The 19874-nt window shown below is 40.1% G+C and overlaps 1 protein-coding gene across 2 annotated transcripts in view; it reads left to right on the top strand.

The window, feature by feature from the left end:
* Positions 1-19874, top strand: part of LOC130926754 (unconventional myosin-X-like) — a 154246-nt gene that overhangs the window by 127111 nt on the left and 7261 nt on the right. For both annotated transcript variants that reach the window (XM_057851915.1, XM_057851914.1), the window contains 12 exons: positions 236-479; positions 587-682; positions 906-999; positions 6217-6272; positions 6529-6671; positions 6763-6957; positions 12097-12254; positions 12518-12641; positions 12786-13083; positions 14631-14838; positions 18087-18223; positions 18307-18430. In XM_057851915.1, coding sequence (XP_057707898.1) covers positions 236-479; positions 587-682; positions 906-999; positions 6217-6272; positions 6529-6671; positions 6763-6957; positions 12097-12254; positions 12518-12641; positions 12786-13083; positions 14631-14838; positions 18087-18223; positions 18307-18430 — 1877 coding nt within the window. The remainder of the gene's footprint in view (positions 1-235; positions 480-586; positions 683-905; positions 1000-6216; positions 6273-6528; positions 6672-6762; positions 6958-12096; positions 12255-12517; positions 12642-12785; positions 13084-14630; positions 14839-18086; positions 18224-18306; positions 18431-19874) is intronic.

The following is a 19874-nucleotide window of genomic DNA, read 5'->3' on the forward strand; positions in this document are numbered from 1 at the left end:
CAGTTCCCATCCCTACCTGTACCCAGACTGAGACAGATGTCTGAGAACATTTTACTTAGCATGCAGGATCTTGAAGGCAGTGTAACGTGACTAATGGTTCCAATAAGCAGTGCACAGCCATTTTTTCATTTCAAGTTGAAAAGATTGAGATTCCAATCCAAACATTCCATCTATTCACTATCATTCGCATCTATTTTTTGTTACAGTGGCAAACATTTCTATGTTAAATTTCCAGGTGGCCTCATGATTCCTTGGCGTCGTCGCTGGTGCGTTCTGAAGGACGAGACTTTCATGTGGTTCCGAGCCAAACAGGACTCGGTCAAGTCGGGCTGGCTTTACAAGAAAGGTGGCGGAATGTCCACATTGTCGCGCCGAAACTGGAAGATGCGCTGGTTCGTCTTACGGGAGTCCAAACTCATGTACTTTGAAAACGACAGCGAGGAGAAGCTTAAAGGGACCGTTGACGTGCGCACAGCCAAGTAAGCTCAAACCAGAATACTATTTTTAGATTGACTGATCTATTTCGGATCTTACATTGAATAAAAAGACAGAACTTGATTGTTATTAATCTATGGCTCCTCTACAGGGAGATAGTGGACAATCACGAGAAAGAAAATGCACTCAATATTGTCACGGAGGAGAGGACTTATCACATTTATGCGGAATCTCCAGAAGATGCCAGGTACAACCCATAATAAAAGTATTTGTACTGCATTGCTACCCCGCACTGCAGTTTAAATCAACCATTTGACTTTGTTTACCTTCACTACTCCCAAAAAGAAAAAAAAATTCCCTCGTCGGTTGCCAATGAACCTTCATGCTCGCTACAGTATATTATTTTCCAATTACCACACTGACATTTTCCCTCTGGTTTACTTTCCTGAACTCCCCATGGTCCCAACCAGTGGTTGGTTCAGTGTGCTGAGTCGGGTCCACAGCGCCAGTCCGGAGCAGCTCATGGAGATGCACCACGAACAGGCCAACCCAAAGAATGCTGTGGTTAGTGGCCTTCTAACACAACACCCCTCATGCTCTACCCCTTTAGGCTCCAGCTTGACTCCACCAATAATACTAAAAGCATGAATGGAATATGTTGATGCTTACCATTTACTGTAGTCATCTGCATTAGAGCATTAATTATTTCTGGAAACCCCGCAGATCACGGGATTCCCTTGGGATAGGAGTCAAAATTTTATTAATCCAATGATTGGGATGGGGCAGGAATAATAATCAGTGGGAGCGGGAAACACATGAATAGATGATGATTCGCCTGTGTTAAAAAACCTAGAGGACCGAAGCATCCGTTTTTTGTCGTCCTATTTTCGTGGGCCGACACTATCTCAACTTGTGTTGGCACATCAAAAGAACTGCGCATCCCAAGTTTCCAACGCTTGACCTTCAGCTACAATATTTTTTATTATTTTAGTCAACATGGCGAACGGTGAAGGTGAAAACCCGAAGAGAGAACATCAGACTTGGAAATAATAACCCACCGGTTAAACCGCAGGAGCTGGTAGGAGGTGCCATAACAAAATATGTGGCATGTGAAAAATGCACAAGACTAGTAAAGTACTGTAGTGGACGAGTGGTCCCCAAGAGACATGTATGTAAAACAAATCCAGCTGAGAGGAAAGAACCAGGCAAAAATAACATCGTATGTTAAACGCAAATTGCCTGCCAGTGTCATTAACTCATTCACTCCCAACCATTTTCACCGGTGCAACCCCCTTCGCTTTTACTGGATTTTGACTGATTTTGCAAGGCCCACAGAAAATTCTGTTCTATTGCTATTCGGCCTGAACGATATTGGAAAAAAACTATTGCTGCGATTTTTTGGGAGTTTGCGATATATTGAGATATTATATTGCGATATTAAAAAAATATATATATTTATTAAAAAAAAAAAAAAATCACTAGATGACTCGAATAGCTGTTTGGACAGACTTTGGATGACTCACTATGACCACAGTGTACAGTATTCCATCGTTTTTCGTGGTTAATAGGGACCAGAACCCGCCGCGATAAGTGAAAAACCGCAAAGTAGCGCACCCCCCTAAATTGAACATGCACGAAAACTCACCAAAATTTGCACATACATGCGGCTTTGCGTAACGTTCGATAATCTTGCAACGTTACGAAAACATGTAACAAAATGGCTCAGTGGCGACCCCTTGAATTTTTCAAAAAGGCCTCTCCATTTAGGTTTTTTCAACGTAGAGGGATGAAATTCGAAGAGTCGATACCTTGTAAAAAACTGCTCCAAAAAGTCTCTTGCACGCGTATTCTAAACCCAACAGGAAATCGGGTATTTTGGATGGAATGTGAAATTTTTATCCATTTACAGTGTGCACATTAGAGACCTTGGCACCTAGGGAATTGGTTTGATCATCCTCATAATTGGCGAGACTGTTCATGAGGCATATGAAATCTTAAGTTATCAAAATTTTGTGTTTTCATTCACGGGCCTGACCTGGGCGGGGTGCCAAAGTCGGCCATTTTTTCGGCAAAACACCGAATTCGGAAAATTACTGATAACTCCCTCATACAACGTTTAATCTATTTTAAATCTGGCATGTGTGTGAGGTATCCCAGCCTGAGCAGGACTGGATTGAAAATTTACCATTTGTGCCTGGCGCCTCCTAGTGGGAACAGGAAATTCCCTTTTTTACGGGACACACTCCTCCTCTAAAGGGAAAAAAATCAATCTACCTCAAACATGCATAAGGGGAGCCTTAAGACCTGTCTTCAGGTGCCTGATGAAAAATATTGAGGTTTCGTTGAAGCGGAGGGGTCCAAACAGGAAAGTGAAAATGACTGTCAACAATTTTTCTCGCAAAAAACTTTGAACAGTCATAACTCGGCAGATATACAACATATCTGCGCCAAACTTCCCGTGTTTGTTGAAAGTCATGTAGGGGTCATTTGCATCAACCCTACAGCGCCAACAAGTGGCAATAGAAAGTCACTCGTTTTTCCAATACATGTCCAGTTCTTTTCAGGTTGTAGTTTCAAGACCTTTTGAAATACTTATTTACGGCCCATGTTCACGTGTCTCTGTCTGTTTCCGTGACGACCCTTTGCTCGCCATTAAAAGGAAGGAGACTCAGGCAGCTTATAGAGCCACAATATTTGGCACACTTGGTCGAATTGGCCCAGTTAGAAGATTAATTTTGGTTTTGAATAAGGGCTTGGCTGCACAGCTCAGTAGTGGCTCCTTTTTTGTAGTACTCTCTCCAATAGGGGTTTTTATCTCTTAGGTGTGTGAATGTAAAGAGGCAACTTTCGAGCATGTTAGGTTCTAATGAGATGATTAGAGAGGAGGATCTGCCACCACCCTGACCTGCACACTGTCCGAGTTGCGGGACGCCCGAGTTGCGCTAGATTGCGAGGGCCCGTTCAGACCTGCTTACAGGCATACTATATATTATTATATATTTTAATAAATGGTTTTTAAGCACTTTAAGTGTAATAATTATGATGAGTTTTCAACATAAATGTCCCACCGAATCATTTTTAAACAAGAATAAAGTACTGTAGTAGAAAAATGCTTGGCTTTATTAAACGCTTCTGTTTATCTACCGTAGCTGTGACTCTTGGAGTGACATGTAGAAATGACAAACTCCTCAGGATCACTTCTGGCGTTTATTTTATATGTCTCGAACGTCTCCACACACGCACACATTCATTCCAGCCCGCGCTTCCTTGCAGAAACTGTTTAACAAGTTAAACGATGCTTGACAGATCGCTGCCCGTGTGAAGTCCCTTCTTTGGCAAGATCAAAGACATCGTTAACTTTAATAAGCAAGTGCCGCAGTGACTGAGAGGGGGGAGAGGGGGTGAGGGAGGCTGTGCGGGCGAATGAAACAGAACAAAGGCTTGGGGATTGAAAAAATAAACTATTGCACGTCCTTGCGATGGGACTGTCGGGCATGCGCACATCGCGATGGCGATGTTTAAACGATATATTGTTCAGGCTTAATTGCTATATAAACATGGAACCCACCAAAAGAAAGATTAGACTCTTCTTTCATCAGGAAAAAAAGGAAGTTCATATCTTTTACCATTCTTTAGAAATCAGCATTAGAAAATAGCTGAGTTTGAGCAATTTTCCAATTTCTGATGAAAAAACGGAGAAATTGAGCTTTTTGTGAGAGCATACATTTCAAACATAACTTTGACTTTAACACAGCTATTTTTTTTGCTCTAATTACATCCCAAACGTCTGAATAATGTTTTGCTTTTACAAAATAACATAACAAGACAAATAGAGCTTTTGATAGCAAAGTAACAATTTATTTACACATAACTAACTGAAAGATGACACTGTTGTGGCCGCGACAGCCGGGTAGACTTTTCCCTCATCGCCGCCTGTCTCATAAAGATGGATTTTTTGAGTCTCTGCTGGGTCTGCTCGGCGAACAGCACAGACTCAACGTCATCGTCCGCTGCACTTGTGGTCCCGGTCGTTCTGCACGGTCGTCCAGCGCCTGGCATCCCGGGCATCCTCTAGGTTATTCTGCTCGGTGGTCTGCCGCTTGGCATTGTGGACGCCATTCGGTCGTCTTCCGCCGGCGCCCCGGCCGTTTGTTGCCGTTGAATCGGGTTGCGGGTCTTCCCAAATGCGCTATTGTCCTCCAGTGGCCAGTTTTATTGTTTTAAAATGGATTTTCAGCTTTGTGCTTTGGAGCTAAATTGAATCAGAACCCAGAGATGTCTCTTGTTGAAAAAAAACACATACAAGACGTATAAATACGTCTTTGGGACACTGAAACAATTCAAAATAGAACGTATTCATACGTTTTTGGGAGCAAATGAGTGAAACACAGTAATCTAAAAAGTACATTCTATTGACTTTCCTAATGACCAACTTAAAGGTGTTTTAAAAATAAATAAATACATATATTTTTCTTTTTAAGTAAAAAAAAAAAATTGGAGTGGGAGTAATTTTGATTTGGAGCGGGACAGGATTGGGAGTCAAGCTACAGGAGTGGGACGGGATGGGATTTACTTTTTGATTCAGCACCGGGATTGGGATGGAATGGGAATTTTTCTCTGGGAGCTGGAGGGTACGGGAGTGAAAATTCACTCCCGGTTCATGCTGTAATTTGCTTTGATGGTAACACTCGATTAAACAAGGCAAAACAAAAGGTACCTGATTTAACCCATTGGCTTCCATAGACAGTGGTAGACATACAACCCGTTTTGACTGGGAGGACTGGCAGCGATCATGGCATTGAAACATGAGCATTCTCAGCCATTCCACCCAGTTTAACCCTTGTATTGTGTTAGAAATCTACCTGTATTTAGTTTTTATCAGTGGCGAGGGAAGTTGGGTGCTGCAGCACCCCCTGGTGTTGGTGATAAAAAGTGCTAGATTTTTCATCAAAATAAAAGATCAAGCATCTTTAAGCAAGAGCACATTTAACTTTGGGGATTAAACATATATATTGAAAAAGGGTTTTTTGTTAATACTACATGACGCCTTCCTACTGGGTCATGTTGAATAAGGCGCTATCGAAGCAGAAAAGTAAATTGTTGACAGAGGAGGCGTTAAAAAACGAATTAGCGATTGTTTACTTTACAGCAGCAGTGACATTTCTAAAATTTGAGGTTGAAAAAGAAGATGAATGTCCTTTGTTGTCTTCAAATGGGTAATACATGCTTGCATTGTAGCCAAATTTTGAATGAAACATTAGTATCATTTAGTGAAAGCACAACAAAAATAATATTCCTATCTCTCTTAAGGATTAAAAAATAATGTTCACAAAAACAATGCAAAGAGAACTGGCATTCCCAATCAAAATAGCTATGCAAAATACACATAAAACAGGGGTCACCAAACTTTTTCCTGTGAGGGCCTTTTCCCTTCTCTGATGAGGGGCCGGGGTCAGTTTGTAACAGAAAAAGTGTTACGATTGCAGGAGTGCCTAAAACACATTAACACATGCATTTGTGTTTTTGTGCGTGGCTATGAATGACATCACTAAAATGTCATTTTAGCGATTCAACATTTTCTTCATTATCAGAGGTATAAGAAATTGACATTTCCATACTTATATTTTTTGCGCAACTGTCTTATATATGAATGTCATCTATACGACGGAAGGTGTTGTCTTGCGCTTTAATGAAGTCGTGGAGTGACTTTTTGTTGATTACTGTATGAAATTCTTTCATAACATGATTTCATCAGATGTTAACATGAATCTTTCTGTCCAGGGCACGCTAGATGTGGGCTTGATTGATTCTGTTTGTGCGTCAGATAACCCAGACAGGTAAACATGATCACAAAACTGTATAACGTGTATAGTACAGAACATTGAGTTACTCCACTTTATAGAGTACTAAATGCAGGAGTAAGACATTTAACGAAGAAAGACTTTTAAACTGATAAATCTCTTTGTATATTTGTTTTTTATTTTTTCCACACATAATCATAGTACATAAATGTAGTCTCTTAGATATGAGGTAATACAGTGATACCTTGACTTCTATTATATAGATTATATATGGACTTTTTGCTGTTTTTAGACCAAACTCATTTGTGATCATCACCGCCAACCGGGTCATCCACTGCAACACGGATACACCTGAGGAGATGCACCACTGGATCGGCCTACTGCAGAAATCCAAAGGAGACTCCAGGGGGGACGGACAGGAGTTTTTAGTCAGAGGTCAGTCAACTTTCTGACACAGTATATACTGTACTTCAGCATTTAATGAAATGAAATATAATAAGTAATGTAATGGCTTTTTCTACAAAAGGCTGGCTGCAAAAAGAGATGAAGTCCGGAGTAAAAAGCACATCTCTAAAGCTGAAGAAGCGCTGGTTTGTCTTAACCACCAACTCACTGGATTACTACAAGTCATCCGAGCGTAGTGCCTCCAAACTGGGAACGCTAGTTCTCAACAGCCTGTGTTCTGTCGTCCAGCCGGATGAAAAGGTCTTTAAGGAAACCGGTTAGTTCAGTCAGCTCTCTTGGAAAAATAATTTCAATTAGGCATGTGCCGGTATGAGATTCTAACGTCACGGTATAATAACCTCAAGCCAAAATATCAGTTTCACGGTATCACAGTATTGTAATTACAGCTATCAAATTTGTTACGTTGACATATCTGGGTTTAAAAAAAAACAAAAAAAAACTTCATTCCCTTGAACAGGATTTTTATTTTTCAAAACATATTAGAAAATTGGAACATAAGTATAATGTTAAGTTAAAGTCTAAATAACATTCAAACACAGTGGTACCTCGACATACGATCACGTCGACACACGATCTTTTCGATATCCGACGTAAATTTGATTCGCATTTGTTTTTATACATCTGACGACATACTCGAAATAGCCAGCGGAGCCCATCCCTCCTTCCGGAGCCCAGGAAGGGGGCCATCGCCAACCCCCAAGGATCCAGGGTGGTCTCCCGTGCCACCTGCGCCCCCTTCAACCAACCTTCAGGGATGGGAAGAGGGTACACAGCACAAACCCCCACCCGGCGCACGAGCCCCAACCCCCCAACCGGCGTGGCACATCGCCGGACCCCCAATGGCCCACCAAGCCCAGGGCAGGGCAGGGCCTCCAGCCGGAGCAGGCCGCATCCAGCCGACCCACCGGCATCCAGCCAGCAACCCGCGCCGGAGTGCAGGCTGTATACCCGGGCAGAGAAGAGAGGGGAAGACAGGAGCAGGAGAACGCCGAGGAGCCGCCACGGGGCGGCGCGAGACCCGAGCCCCTTCCTCCCCCCACATCCGCGGCCGCCAGCATAGGCAGAGAGGAGGCCATGCCCCGGGAGCCACGCCATACAGGAAAAGTGTGGGACCCACCATACAATTTATTGATGAAGTCATCAGGAACATCAAAGGAAGCAGTCTTGCATGCCTCCCAGAATTCATTAACATTCTTGGGTTTCATCTTCCATGCTTCCTCTTTCATCCTACCCCAGACATGCTCAATGATGTTCATGTCTGGTGACTGGGCTGGCCAGTCCTGGAGGATCTTGATCTTCTTTGCCTTGAGGAACTTTGAGGTAGAGATTAAAGTATGCGATGGAGCACCATCCTGCTGCAGAATTTGTCCCTTTTTATGGTTAGGAATGTAAGAGGCAGTTAAGATTTGTTGATATTTTAGACTATTTATGTTGCCTTCCCCCCTGCAGATGTCTCGCACACCCCCATACTGGATGTAACCCCAGACCATGATTTTGCCACCACCAAACTTCACTGTTTTCTGAGTGAATCAAGGATCCATGCGGGCTCCAGTAGGTCGCCTGCAATATTTGCGGCGACTGTGATGTAATTCAGTGGAAGATTCACCTGAAAAATCCACCTTTTGTCACTTTTCCAGCATCCATCCTTTTTGACAGGCTGTGGGCCTTGGCAAATGCCACTTTTTTTTTTAAACTGTCTTTTGTTTAATGCTGGTTTCTGGGCACTGATTCCACCATTTCTAGACAGAATTCGACAGACTGTTCTGGTTGACACAGGGACTTCAGGTGACCAAGTCTCGTGGAGCACTGCTGCAGTGGAAAAAGGGCTGGCTTTGGATTTTCCAGCTAACAACCGGTCCTCCCAAGAAGTTGTCTTGCGGGGTCTGCCTGACCTGGGCTTGTCAAAAATGTCTCCAATCTGTTCATATCTTTTTTTTATCCTCTGTACCTGACGCTGAGACACATTGAAGCTGTCTGCCACATCTGCAGTGGATCTGGTCTTAAGGCTCTTGATAATTAACACTTTGGTCTCAGGAGGAATCTTAGGCATCTTGTCAGAGGTCAGGTTGCAGTTGATGTGGCAGTCTAGTGCACTGGGGTTCTTTTTATATACACCTGAGAGTTAATTGATCCATTATTGGTAACAGGGGAAGCTCTAATCTTGGATCGTGTGCATCATTTTACAAGGCGACAAGACTTATGTCTTTGCAAAAATTGACTCAATGACCTTTACCAAGCTGTAAACATCAGAACACTTTTGAACAGTTTTGTTTGGCACCGAAATGTTATTCCAAAACCTGTTGGGATTAAAAATTACCCAAATTTTTGTAAGAAAATATTGATTACAAATATATTAGAGGGACACTTCAGGTCCATGTGTATGCAAGCGACAAGACTTTTGTCAGGTACTGTAAATGCAGTCCTTTGTGTGAGCCTAAACCCACAGCAATAATTGAATTATTTTCCATGAAAACCACGCGTGTATGACTCGTATCATGTTTACATTATACACACACTCTATTTCTCAACACAGACAATTGCCAGAGAGAATAATACACGTTTGACCACCGCTAGACACACTAAACACACTGAAGTTAACGCTCGTGGTTGGTGGAAAACATTCATGACAGTGATTACTAGAGGTGGGAATCTTTGGGCACCTAACAATTCGATTACGATTCAGAGGCTACGATTCGATTATAAATCGATTATTGATGCCCCCCCCCCCCCCCCGCGCTATTAGCTGCTTTTAATGTTTTGTACATTAATTACAAAAACTGTTAAAAAATAAACAAATAAAAGCCTCGCAGGCTTAAATAAATAAATAAACATTCAATTAATTTAATGTTGTGAATCAACCGTTAAAGTTGTTAAAATTGCTCCCGTTATTCCATAATTTCCCTTTTGTCTACTTTTGACATGTGAAAGTTTTAAAACTATTTTAAAGATTGATTCAAGTCAATATTTTACTAATTTAGGAGTATTTTAGATAAAAAGTTAATTAGGTTCGCTTGGAAGGTTCGCTACAACAGCCTTGCAGGGAAGTCTACTGCTTTAAGATGGCGGCCGTTTACTACATCTAGCTTTTTGTACATATGCTGCTAACGCCACCGAGTCTATTTTGCATCTAGTCCTATATAAATATGATATCTACCGTACCATTATGTGGACGTACTTTGTAGCAGCTGTCTGCAGCAGTATGTTGTTGTTTTTTTATCTCGCGGCATGAGTTGAGCTAGAGCCGTGAGTTGAGCATTGGCATTACCCGAGGGGCCAGGTAATGACAAGCATGATGTTTAGTAGAGGTGTGCAAAATTTCCAAATCATAGATTATTCGCGATTCGGCCGTGGAAGATTCGAGAACGATTCACAAACATCCAAATTCCGATTATTGAAATATGCCAAGTAAAGCAGAAGTACAACACACTCAGCGCGCCGCGCGGTCTTCGGGACACAATGAGGCATGGAGCAAGAGTAGCTAAGCATCATGCAAATCATTACCCGGCCCCTCGGGTAATGCCAATGCTCAACTCACGGCTCTAGCTCAACTCATGCCACGAGATTAAAAAATACAACAACATACCTGGCTGCTGCCGAAAAGCTGCTACAAAGTACATCCACATAATGTTATGGTAGATATCATTTATATATGACTAGATGCAATATAGATTCTGTAGCGTTAGCAGCACATCTACAGAAAGCTAGATTCGGGCGTTAGTAAATGGCCGCCATCTTAAAGCAGTACACTTCCCTGCAAGGCTGTTGTAGCGAACCTTCCAAGCGAACCTAATTAACTTTTTATCTAAAATACTCCTAAATCGGTAAAATATTGACTTGAATCTATCTTTAAAATAGTTTTAAAACTTTCACATGTCGAAAGTAGACAAAATGGAAATTATGGAATAACAGGAGCAATCTTAACAACTCTATTCACAACATTAAATTAATTGAATGTAGTTTAAAGCTGCTGATACAGAATGGGGACTGGAGTTTTTTATTTACTGTTATTTTTGTATATTTGTTTACTGTTATTTGTTAACTTGATACTGAAATTGTAGTTTGGTTTAGCCTGAGAGTATTTTTGAACAATTTTGGAACTGATGTACAAAACATTTTAAAAAAATAATAAATTAAAAAAAAAAAAAAAAAAGGAGGGGGTGCATCAATAATCGTTTTATAATCGAATCGGAGCCTCTGAATCATAATCGAATCGTTAGGTGCCCAAAGATTCCCAGCTCTAATGTTTAGCTACTCTCGCTCCGTTCCTCATTGCGTCCCGAAGACCGCGGCACACTGAGTGTGTTTTACTTCCGCTTCACTTGACATATTTCAATAATCGGAATTTGGATGTTTGTGAATTGTTCTCAAATCTTCCATGGCCAAATCGCGAATAATCTAAGAATCGGAAATTTCGCACACCTCTAGTGATTACTAACCTTTAATTTTGTAGAAATGCGAAATCATATTAGAAGTATTGCCTCCTCGTGAGCCCGCAAACATGTTTTACATGTCGGTTGCCCCTCCTCCTCCAAGACGAAGCCGTCTGTAACTTTTCTGTAGCCAAAGTATTCCCATACCAGCGATTTCATTTTCTTCGATGGTGGAAAAAGGAAAAGGAGTTTCACCTCCTCCAGCCATCGTGTATCACTGACACTGAACAAAAACCAGTGGGGGAGGGTTGAGCCTTGCAGCTGCAAGCGAGGTATTTCTTCCTTCATTTTTGGGACATAAAAAATAGCTAATACCGTAGGGACGGTATGACGGAAAATTTCTGCGGTTTTGAAATCGTGACGTTTTCATACCACAGTATACCTTGAAACCGCTGAAAAAGTGGGGGTCATCTCATATTCGAGGTCTAGACATTATACCCATTCACGACGCTGGATGGCGCCAGATATCATTGAAGCGATGTTCTGTCATAACGGATCTCAGCTACTCTCAAGTTTAACCAGTTTGCATTATTTTATTGCAGTGTTTTTCCTTATTCAGATTTGTTTCAAGACTACAGTTACAGTTAGACTTCACTTTGATGGTTAATGCAGTTATTGCAATTTTGTTGTTTTATCACAATAGATTGGTTTATTTACATTTCAAAAACCAGACGTCATTCATTTACGAGTATGATTGCACTTTCGTTTACATATTTAAATATTCCGATATTAAGGTTTGAATGAGGCAAAATAACATGCTTTTTCTCTCAAATATATTGTTATAATCATTTGTTTCAGATGTATTGTAATTATTTTCTGTATAAAAATTAATTTGGTGTTCAAAAAGTCTTTTTTCAAACTTGAGTCTTAAAAAAGAGGGGGTCGTCTTATAATCAGGGCCGTCTTATATTCGAGCCAATACAGTAACTGGCACGTACCACACTTTCACTATCGTTCTTTCCCAGGTTATTGGAATATCATCATCCACGGACGTAAACACTCTTACCGCCTTTACACCAAAATGCTGAACGAAGCCATGCGGTGGACAAATGCCATACAGGGAGCCATTGACAGCAAAGTTCCCATCGAAACGCCAACGCAGCAACTCATCAGGGACATCAAGGTTGGCCTTTTGCGCTCCATCTGTTACAGCTGCACTAATACATAGTGTGACATTAACATCATTGAAACAACTTTTTTCAGTCACGCAAATCTATGGCAGGGACACAATGTGTAATAAAGTGAGGTACTCACGATGTGTGTTGTGACAACACTATTGTTTGCCTCTGTCCGTTTGACTGGAAGTACTGCGGTGATGTGCTTTTGTCAAATTGAGGTCATGCGGGTGCACTGATTCCGCTTTTTTTTTTTTTTCCTGTTTCTTAGGAGAGCAGTTTGAACGTTGAGGCGGTGGAGCAGACATACTGGAGGAACCCCATTCTGAGATACACCCAGCATCCTTTGCACTCACCACTCTTACCGCTGCCTTACGGAGACGTCAGCATCCACTGTGAGTTGTTGACACAAAGAAGTGTAGCAGCCTTCTCTGTCAAATTTAAATAATTTTAAAAAATTGCCATAGTGCGTATTTTTCCGCCACTTAAAAAACTATTTCGCATTGTCTTATTTAAATGTCTGTTTCTGTCATTCCCAGTACAAAAGGAAAAGGGTTACACGAGCTTGCAAGATGAAGCCGTAAAGATCTTTAACTCCCTCCAAGAAATGGAGGCAGTGTCGGACCCCGTGCCCATCATCCAGGGCATCCTCCAGACGTGCCAAGACTTGAGGCCGCTCAGAGACGAGGTCTACTGTCAGCTGATCAAGCAGACCAATCACGTCCCGCACCCGAACAGCCCTGCCAACCGCGCCCACTGGCATCTTCTCACCTGCATGAGCTGCACCTTCCTGCCCAGCCGTGGCATTTTGCGCTACCTCAAGTTTCACCTCAAACGGTGCCATGCCACACTTCTAGATCTACTGTGGGGCAAATAAGTATTTAGTCAACCACCAATTGTGCAAGTTCTCCTACTTAAAAGATTAGAGAGGCCTGTAATTGTCAACATAGGTAAACCTCAACCATGAGAGACAATGTGGGAACAAAAACAGAAAATCATATTGTTTGATTTTTAAAGAATTTATTTCCAAATTAGAGTGGAAAATAAGTATTTGGTCACCTACAAACAAGCAAGATTTCTGGCTATCAAAGAGGTCTAACTCTTCAAACGAGGTCTAACGAGGCTCCACTCATTTCCTGTATTAATGGCACCTGTTTTAACTCATTATCCATAACCTCAGTCAGTCACACTCCAAACTCCACTATGGCCAAGACCAAAGAGCTGTCGAAGGACACCAGAGACAAAATTGTAGACCTGCACCAGGCTGGGAAGACTGAATCTGCAATAGGTAAAATTCTTGGTGTAAAGAAATCAACTGTGGGAGCAATTATTAGGAAAATGGAAGACATACAAGACCACTGGTAATCTCCCTCGATCTGGGGCTCCATGCAAGATCTCACCCCGTGGCGTCAAAATGATAACAAGAATGGTGAGCAAAAATCCCAGAACCACACGGGGGGACCTAGTGAATGACCTACAGAGAGCTGGGACCACAGTAACAAAGGCTACTATCAGTAACACAGTGTGCCGCCAGGGACTCAAATCCTGCACTGCCAGACGTGTCACACTGCTGAAGAAAGTACACGTCCAGGCCCGTCTGCGGTTCGCTAGAGAGCATTTGGATGATCCAGAAGAGGACTGGGAGAATGTTATGCTCAGATGAAACCAAAATAGAACTTTTTGGTAGAAACACATGTTCTTGTGTTTGAAGGAGAAAGAATACTGAATTGCATCTGAATAACACCATACCCACTGTGAAGCATGGGGTGGAAACATCATGCTTTGGGGCTGTCTTTCTGCAAAGGGACCAGGACGACTGATCTGTGTAAAGGAAAGAATGAATGGGGCCATGTATCAAGAGATTTTGAGTGAAAATCTCCTTCCATCAGCAAGGGCATTGAAGATGAGATGTGGCTGGGTCTTTCAGCATGACATTGATCCCAAACACACAGCCAGCCCCAAAACATCACTGCTCTAGAGGAGATCTGCACGGAGGAATGGGCCAAAATACCAGCAACAGTGTGTGAAATGCTTGTGAAGGGTTACAGAAAACGTTTGGCCTCCGTTATTGCCAACAATTACATAACAAAGTATTGAGATGAACTTTTGGTATTGACCAAATACTTATTTTCCACCATGATTTGCAAATATGTGATATGTGAAAAATGTGATTTTCTGTGGTTTTCTTCCACATTCTGTCTCTCATGGTTGAGGTTTACCCATGTTGACAATTACAGGCCTCTCTAATATTTTCAAGTGGGAGAACTTGCACAATTAGTGGTTGACGAAATACGGTACTTATTTGCCACACTGTACTTTGGGTACTGAGCGTCAATTCTACCTATATTGCCATTTCTAATAACTCCTTGTGTGTGGGATTGTAGGATAAAGGAGCTGTTCCCTGGGACTGAGATTGAAATGTTTGCTCATTTTATAAGTGAGTCACTGAAGAGGACTAAGACCAGAGAGTTTGTTCCATCCCAAGAGGAAATCATTGCACTGCTCACCAGACAGGAAATGACCACCACAGTCTACTGTCACGGGGGAGGTTCCTGCAAAATCTCCATTAACTCCCACACCACTGCTGGAGAGGTATGGATACCTTTTGCATAGACTTCAATATCAGTTGACAGGAAATGGGGCTCGTGGCCGATCGGTAGAGGGCCTATTTTAAAAAACTTAAAATTCAAATATTTTAAAACCCAAAGCAGCTAGCGACCTAAAACCAAAACAGGCACATCTTTTAGGCATATATGAGTCTCCGTGAGCAGCGACATCAAAAAATTCAAAGTCGTTCCCTAATAAAATACCAATTAATTATTTTTTATACAAGTATAACAAGCTTAAAATGGCTATAGAATTCTCAAATTTTACGCTAGACGCACAAAAATAACCAAATGCAGAGATAATCAGCTATATTATCAGAATCAATAGCAATATTTAACATATCAGTTTTTGCCCAAAATAGTAACTCTTTTTTTATTATTATTTTTTTAATTTTAAAAGTGCAAGTTTTCAACAGCTAATAAATCACTGTTTTCGCATCAAAAAGTTAATACTTGAGGAAAACATGCAGACTCATTTTAGTTTTACTCAACAAAAGAAAATTTTGCATTTTTCTATATACAATCACAATTTATTCAGGTTCAATTCCACTATTGTGCAGATACAAAATCCAACATGACGGCCCTCACAAAGCAAAGAGCTTTTTAAATAGAAAATTCTTGCAAATAAATGCTTAAATTGCAGAATTTTTATAGATATGAACGTAAAACAGTCTAGATTTTTGGTTAAAAGCAAAAAAACTGGCAGTTATAATTAATTTTACGTAAATATTTCAAGCCAAAGTTACGGTATTCTGTAATCCAACACAGAGGCTGTCACAAAACAAAGAGCTATTTAAGTTGAAAATTCTTGTAAATAAATGCTTATATCGCAGGATTTCTATAGATATGAACGTAAAACAGTCTACATTCTTAGTTAAACGCAAAAAGCAGGCAGTTATCGTTCATTTTACGTAAATATTTTAAGCAAAAGTTACGGTGTTCTGCAATCCAGCATGGCGGCCATCACAAAACAAAGAGCTTTCAAAGTTGAAAATTCTTGTAAATAAATGCCTAAATCGCAGAATTTCTATAGATATGAACGTAAAACAGTCTACATTCTTGGTTAAACGCAAAAAGCAGGCAGTTATCGTTCATTTTACGTAAATATTCTAAGCAAAAGTTACGGTGTTCTGCAATCCAACATGGCGGCCATCACAAAACAAAGAGCTTTCAAAGTTGAAAATTCTTGTAAATAAATGCCTAAATCGCGGAATTTCTATAGATATGAACGTAAAACACCCTAGACTCTTGGTTAAAAGCAAAAAACTGGTAGTTATTATTAATTTTACTTAAAAATTTCAAAACAAAATTACGGTATTCTGTAATCCAACATGGCGGCCTTCACAAAACAAAAGACTTTTTAAGTTGAAAATTCTTTTAAATAAATGCTTAAATCGCAGGATTTCTATAGATATGAACGTAAAACAGTCTACATTCTTGGTTAAACGCAAAAAGCAGGCAGTTATCGTTCATTTTACGTAAATATTCTAAGCAAAAGTTACGGTGTTCTGCAATCCAACATGGCGGCCATCACAAAACAAAGAGCTTTCAAAGTTGAAAATTCTTGTAAATAAATGCCTAAATCGCGGAATTTCTATCGATATGAACGTAAAACACCCTAGACTCTTGGTTAAAAGCAAAAAACTGGCAGTTATTATTAATTTTACTTAAATATTTCAAGACAAAATTACGGTATTCTGTAATCCAACATGGCGGCCTTCACAAAACAAAAGACTTTTTAAGTTGAAAATTCTTTTAAATAAATGCTTACATCGCAGGATTTCTATAGATATGAACGTAAAACAGTCTACATTGTTGGTTAAAAGCAAAAAGCTGGCAGTTATCGTTCATTTTACGTAAATATTTTAAGCAAAAGTTACGGTGTTCTGCAATCCAACATGGCGGCCATCACAAAACAAAGAGCTTTCAAAGTTGAAAATTCTTGTAAATAAATGCTTAAATCGCGGAATTTCTATAGATATGAACGTAAAACACCCTAGACTCTTGGTTAAAAGCAAAAAACTGGCAGTTATTATCAATTTTACTTAAATATTTCAAGACAAAATTACGGTATTCTGTAATCCAACATGGCGGCCATCACAAAACAAAGAGCTTTTAAAGTTTGAAATTCTTGTAAATAAATGCTTAAATCGCGGAATTTCTATAGATATGAACGTAAAACACTCTAGACCAGGGGTGTCCAAACTTTTTGCAAAGGGGGCCAGATTTGGTGTGGGAAAAATGTTGGGGGCCGACCTTGGCTGATGTCCTTTACGTAGAACAATATATTTAAGCAAATTTTAGCAAGCCATTCTGTGGGACACATTTGCTTTTTTTTAAATTAATAATTTCAACAATCTCGCAACTAGCCTTTGTAGCGTTCTCTTTCGACTCTTGCGAAATACTGCTGCTGTGAAATTAAACTAGCCTCAAGTTGCTTCAATTTCTCGCTATGTATCTTCCCGGTAATCTTGTCATACATGTCAGCGTGTCTTGTTTGGTAATATCGCCTCACACTGAGCTCTTTAAAAACAACAACTGTCTCTTTGCAAATGAGGCAGACACAGTTGTTGCGTATTTTAGTAAAGAAATAGTCCAATTTCCACCTATCTTTGAAGCGCCAGCCATCGCAGTCAACTTTTTTTTTGTTAATTGTCTCCTAATTTTAGAAAATTAGGAGTAAAGTATCACATGGGGTAATGTTGCTTAATGTGCTGCTGCCTTTTAGTGGGTAAATAAGGAGCTGCATTTAGTGTGTAAGCTACTTCATATGCACGTAGCAGTACTGCTGACCAATTTATTAAGTCTGTGTGCAGGCCAGACGTTATTGATTACATGACAGAGGCTGGGGGCCTGATGAAATCTGACCACGGGCCGCATTTGGCCCCCGGGCCGGACTTTGGACATGTCTGCTCTAGACTCTTGTTTAAAAGCAAAAAACAAGCAGTTATCATGAATTTTACGGAAATATTTCAAGCTAAATTTAGGCTATTTTTTCCCCATTCATTTCATTCACAATGTTTCAAAGCGCATGCATGGTGCGAAAAATATAGTAATAACGTTGAATCATCGACCAAATCACTCTAGAGACACTCCTGGCTGGTTGTATGCAGTAAAACCTTCGTTCTATTTCCACCTAACTCCGGCGTTAGAACGCAGCGTGTGTTTGAGTTTATCACAGTGAATAGTTAAAGCCATCTCAATGTATATATACGGGGCTTGTTTTTGCACAAGGTGGTGGAAAAGCTAATCAGAGGTTTGGCCATGGAGGACAGCCGGAACATGTTTGCGCTTTTTGAGCATAACAACACGATTGATCGGGCTGTGGAAAGCAGAGTCCTGGTTGCAGATGTGCTGGCTAAATTTGAAAGGTGAGATATCCAATAATACGTCAACTTTACTGTTCCACAATAACAGTGTCAGCATTAAGAATTCCTTTGTACTCTTTCACCAGACTGGTTGGCAGTTTAGACGCTGAGGACGAAGGCCAGTGGAAGCTCTACTTCAAACTCTACTGCTTCCTGGATGTGGAGAGCATGCCAAAGGAGGGGGTGGAGTTTGCCTTCATGTTTGAGCAGGTGCGTTTACTTTTTATTTGCAATCTACTGCATACGTATTTATGACGTAGTGTGTGGTGACATAACTTTGCCCTCTCCTAAGCCTAAAACAAAGCTAAAAAAGAAATAAAAAACAAGATAACTTCAGGAAATAGTGTTAAAAAGCAATGTAACTAAATCTAGTTTTGGATTTATTTTTGATATAAACTAGGGCTGTCAAACGATTAAAATTTTTAATTGAGTTAAATACAGATTAAAAATTAATTAATCGTAAGTAATCGCAATTCAAACCATCTATAAAATATGCCATATTTTTTCTGTAAATTATTGTTGGAATGGAAAGATAAGACACAAGATGGATATATATATTCAACATGCGGTACATAAGGACTGTATTTGTTTATTATAACAATAAATCAACAAGATGGCATTAACATTATTAACATTCTGTTGAAGCGATCCATGGATAGAAAAACTTGTAGTTCTTAAAAGATAAATGTTAGTACAAGTTATTGAAATTTTATATTAAAACCCTTCTTAATGTTTTCGTTTTATTAGAATTTGTAAAATTTTCAATCAAAAAATAAACTAGTTGCTCACCATTGTTGATGTCATTATAACACCATGCTCACTCCCCAAACCCATAAAATCATTTGGACCCAAGCGCCAGAAGAGGGCACCAAACAACAAAAAACAAGTAACAAGCGGAAATTACACTGCTGTCATTTTAATCTGAGCAGGGCATGTGCGTTAATTGCGTCAAATATTTTAACCTGATTAATTAAAAAAAATAATTACCGCCCGTTAACGCGATCATTTTGACAGCCCTAATATAAACTTTAATTTTATGCTGCGGCTTGTAATATAAAAATATGAGCTCTGAGCAGTGGTGGGTAGTAGCGCATTACTTGTACTTCATTACATTTACTTGAGTAACTTTTTGAGAAAATGTACTCTAAGAGTAGTTTTACAAAGTCATACTTTTTATTTCAGTGGGATTTGTGAAGAAAAAAATGCTACTCTTACTCCGCTACTTTGCACTACACAAGAGTCGTTATATATTTTCCTCTTTATTGTACATTTAAGATTGATTGATTTATTAATTATTGCTAGCGATACCAAGAGTAGCTCTACCAATTTCACCAGTTAGACGTCACAGCAATAAACACATGACTCCATTGCATCAATCAGATGCAAGCTTGTCGTTTTATGATTACACCAGCCTGTCCAATCACGTGGCCCCAACATAACTCGAAAGCGCGGATTTTAACCTCTCTCCCAGTTTTTATTTGGCACTGATTGACCACGCAAAACCGGAGATATGGTCCTTTTGATTTCATAACGGGAACTATGAAGGAACTACAGTATTCACTATTCAAAGTAGGATCTATTTTCTCCACTAGAGGGCACTATTGCTCTTCTGACGAATAATGCTTCATTTCTAATTTTTTTTCTCTCGCCGGAA

Source organism: Corythoichthys intestinalis, chromosome 12, assembly GCF_030265065.1.
Source record: "Corythoichthys intestinalis isolate RoL2023-P3 chromosome 12, ASM3026506v1, whole genome shotgun sequence".
Lineage (NCBI taxonomy): Eukaryota > Metazoa > Chordata > Actinopteri > Syngnathiformes > Syngnathidae > Corythoichthys > Corythoichthys intestinalis.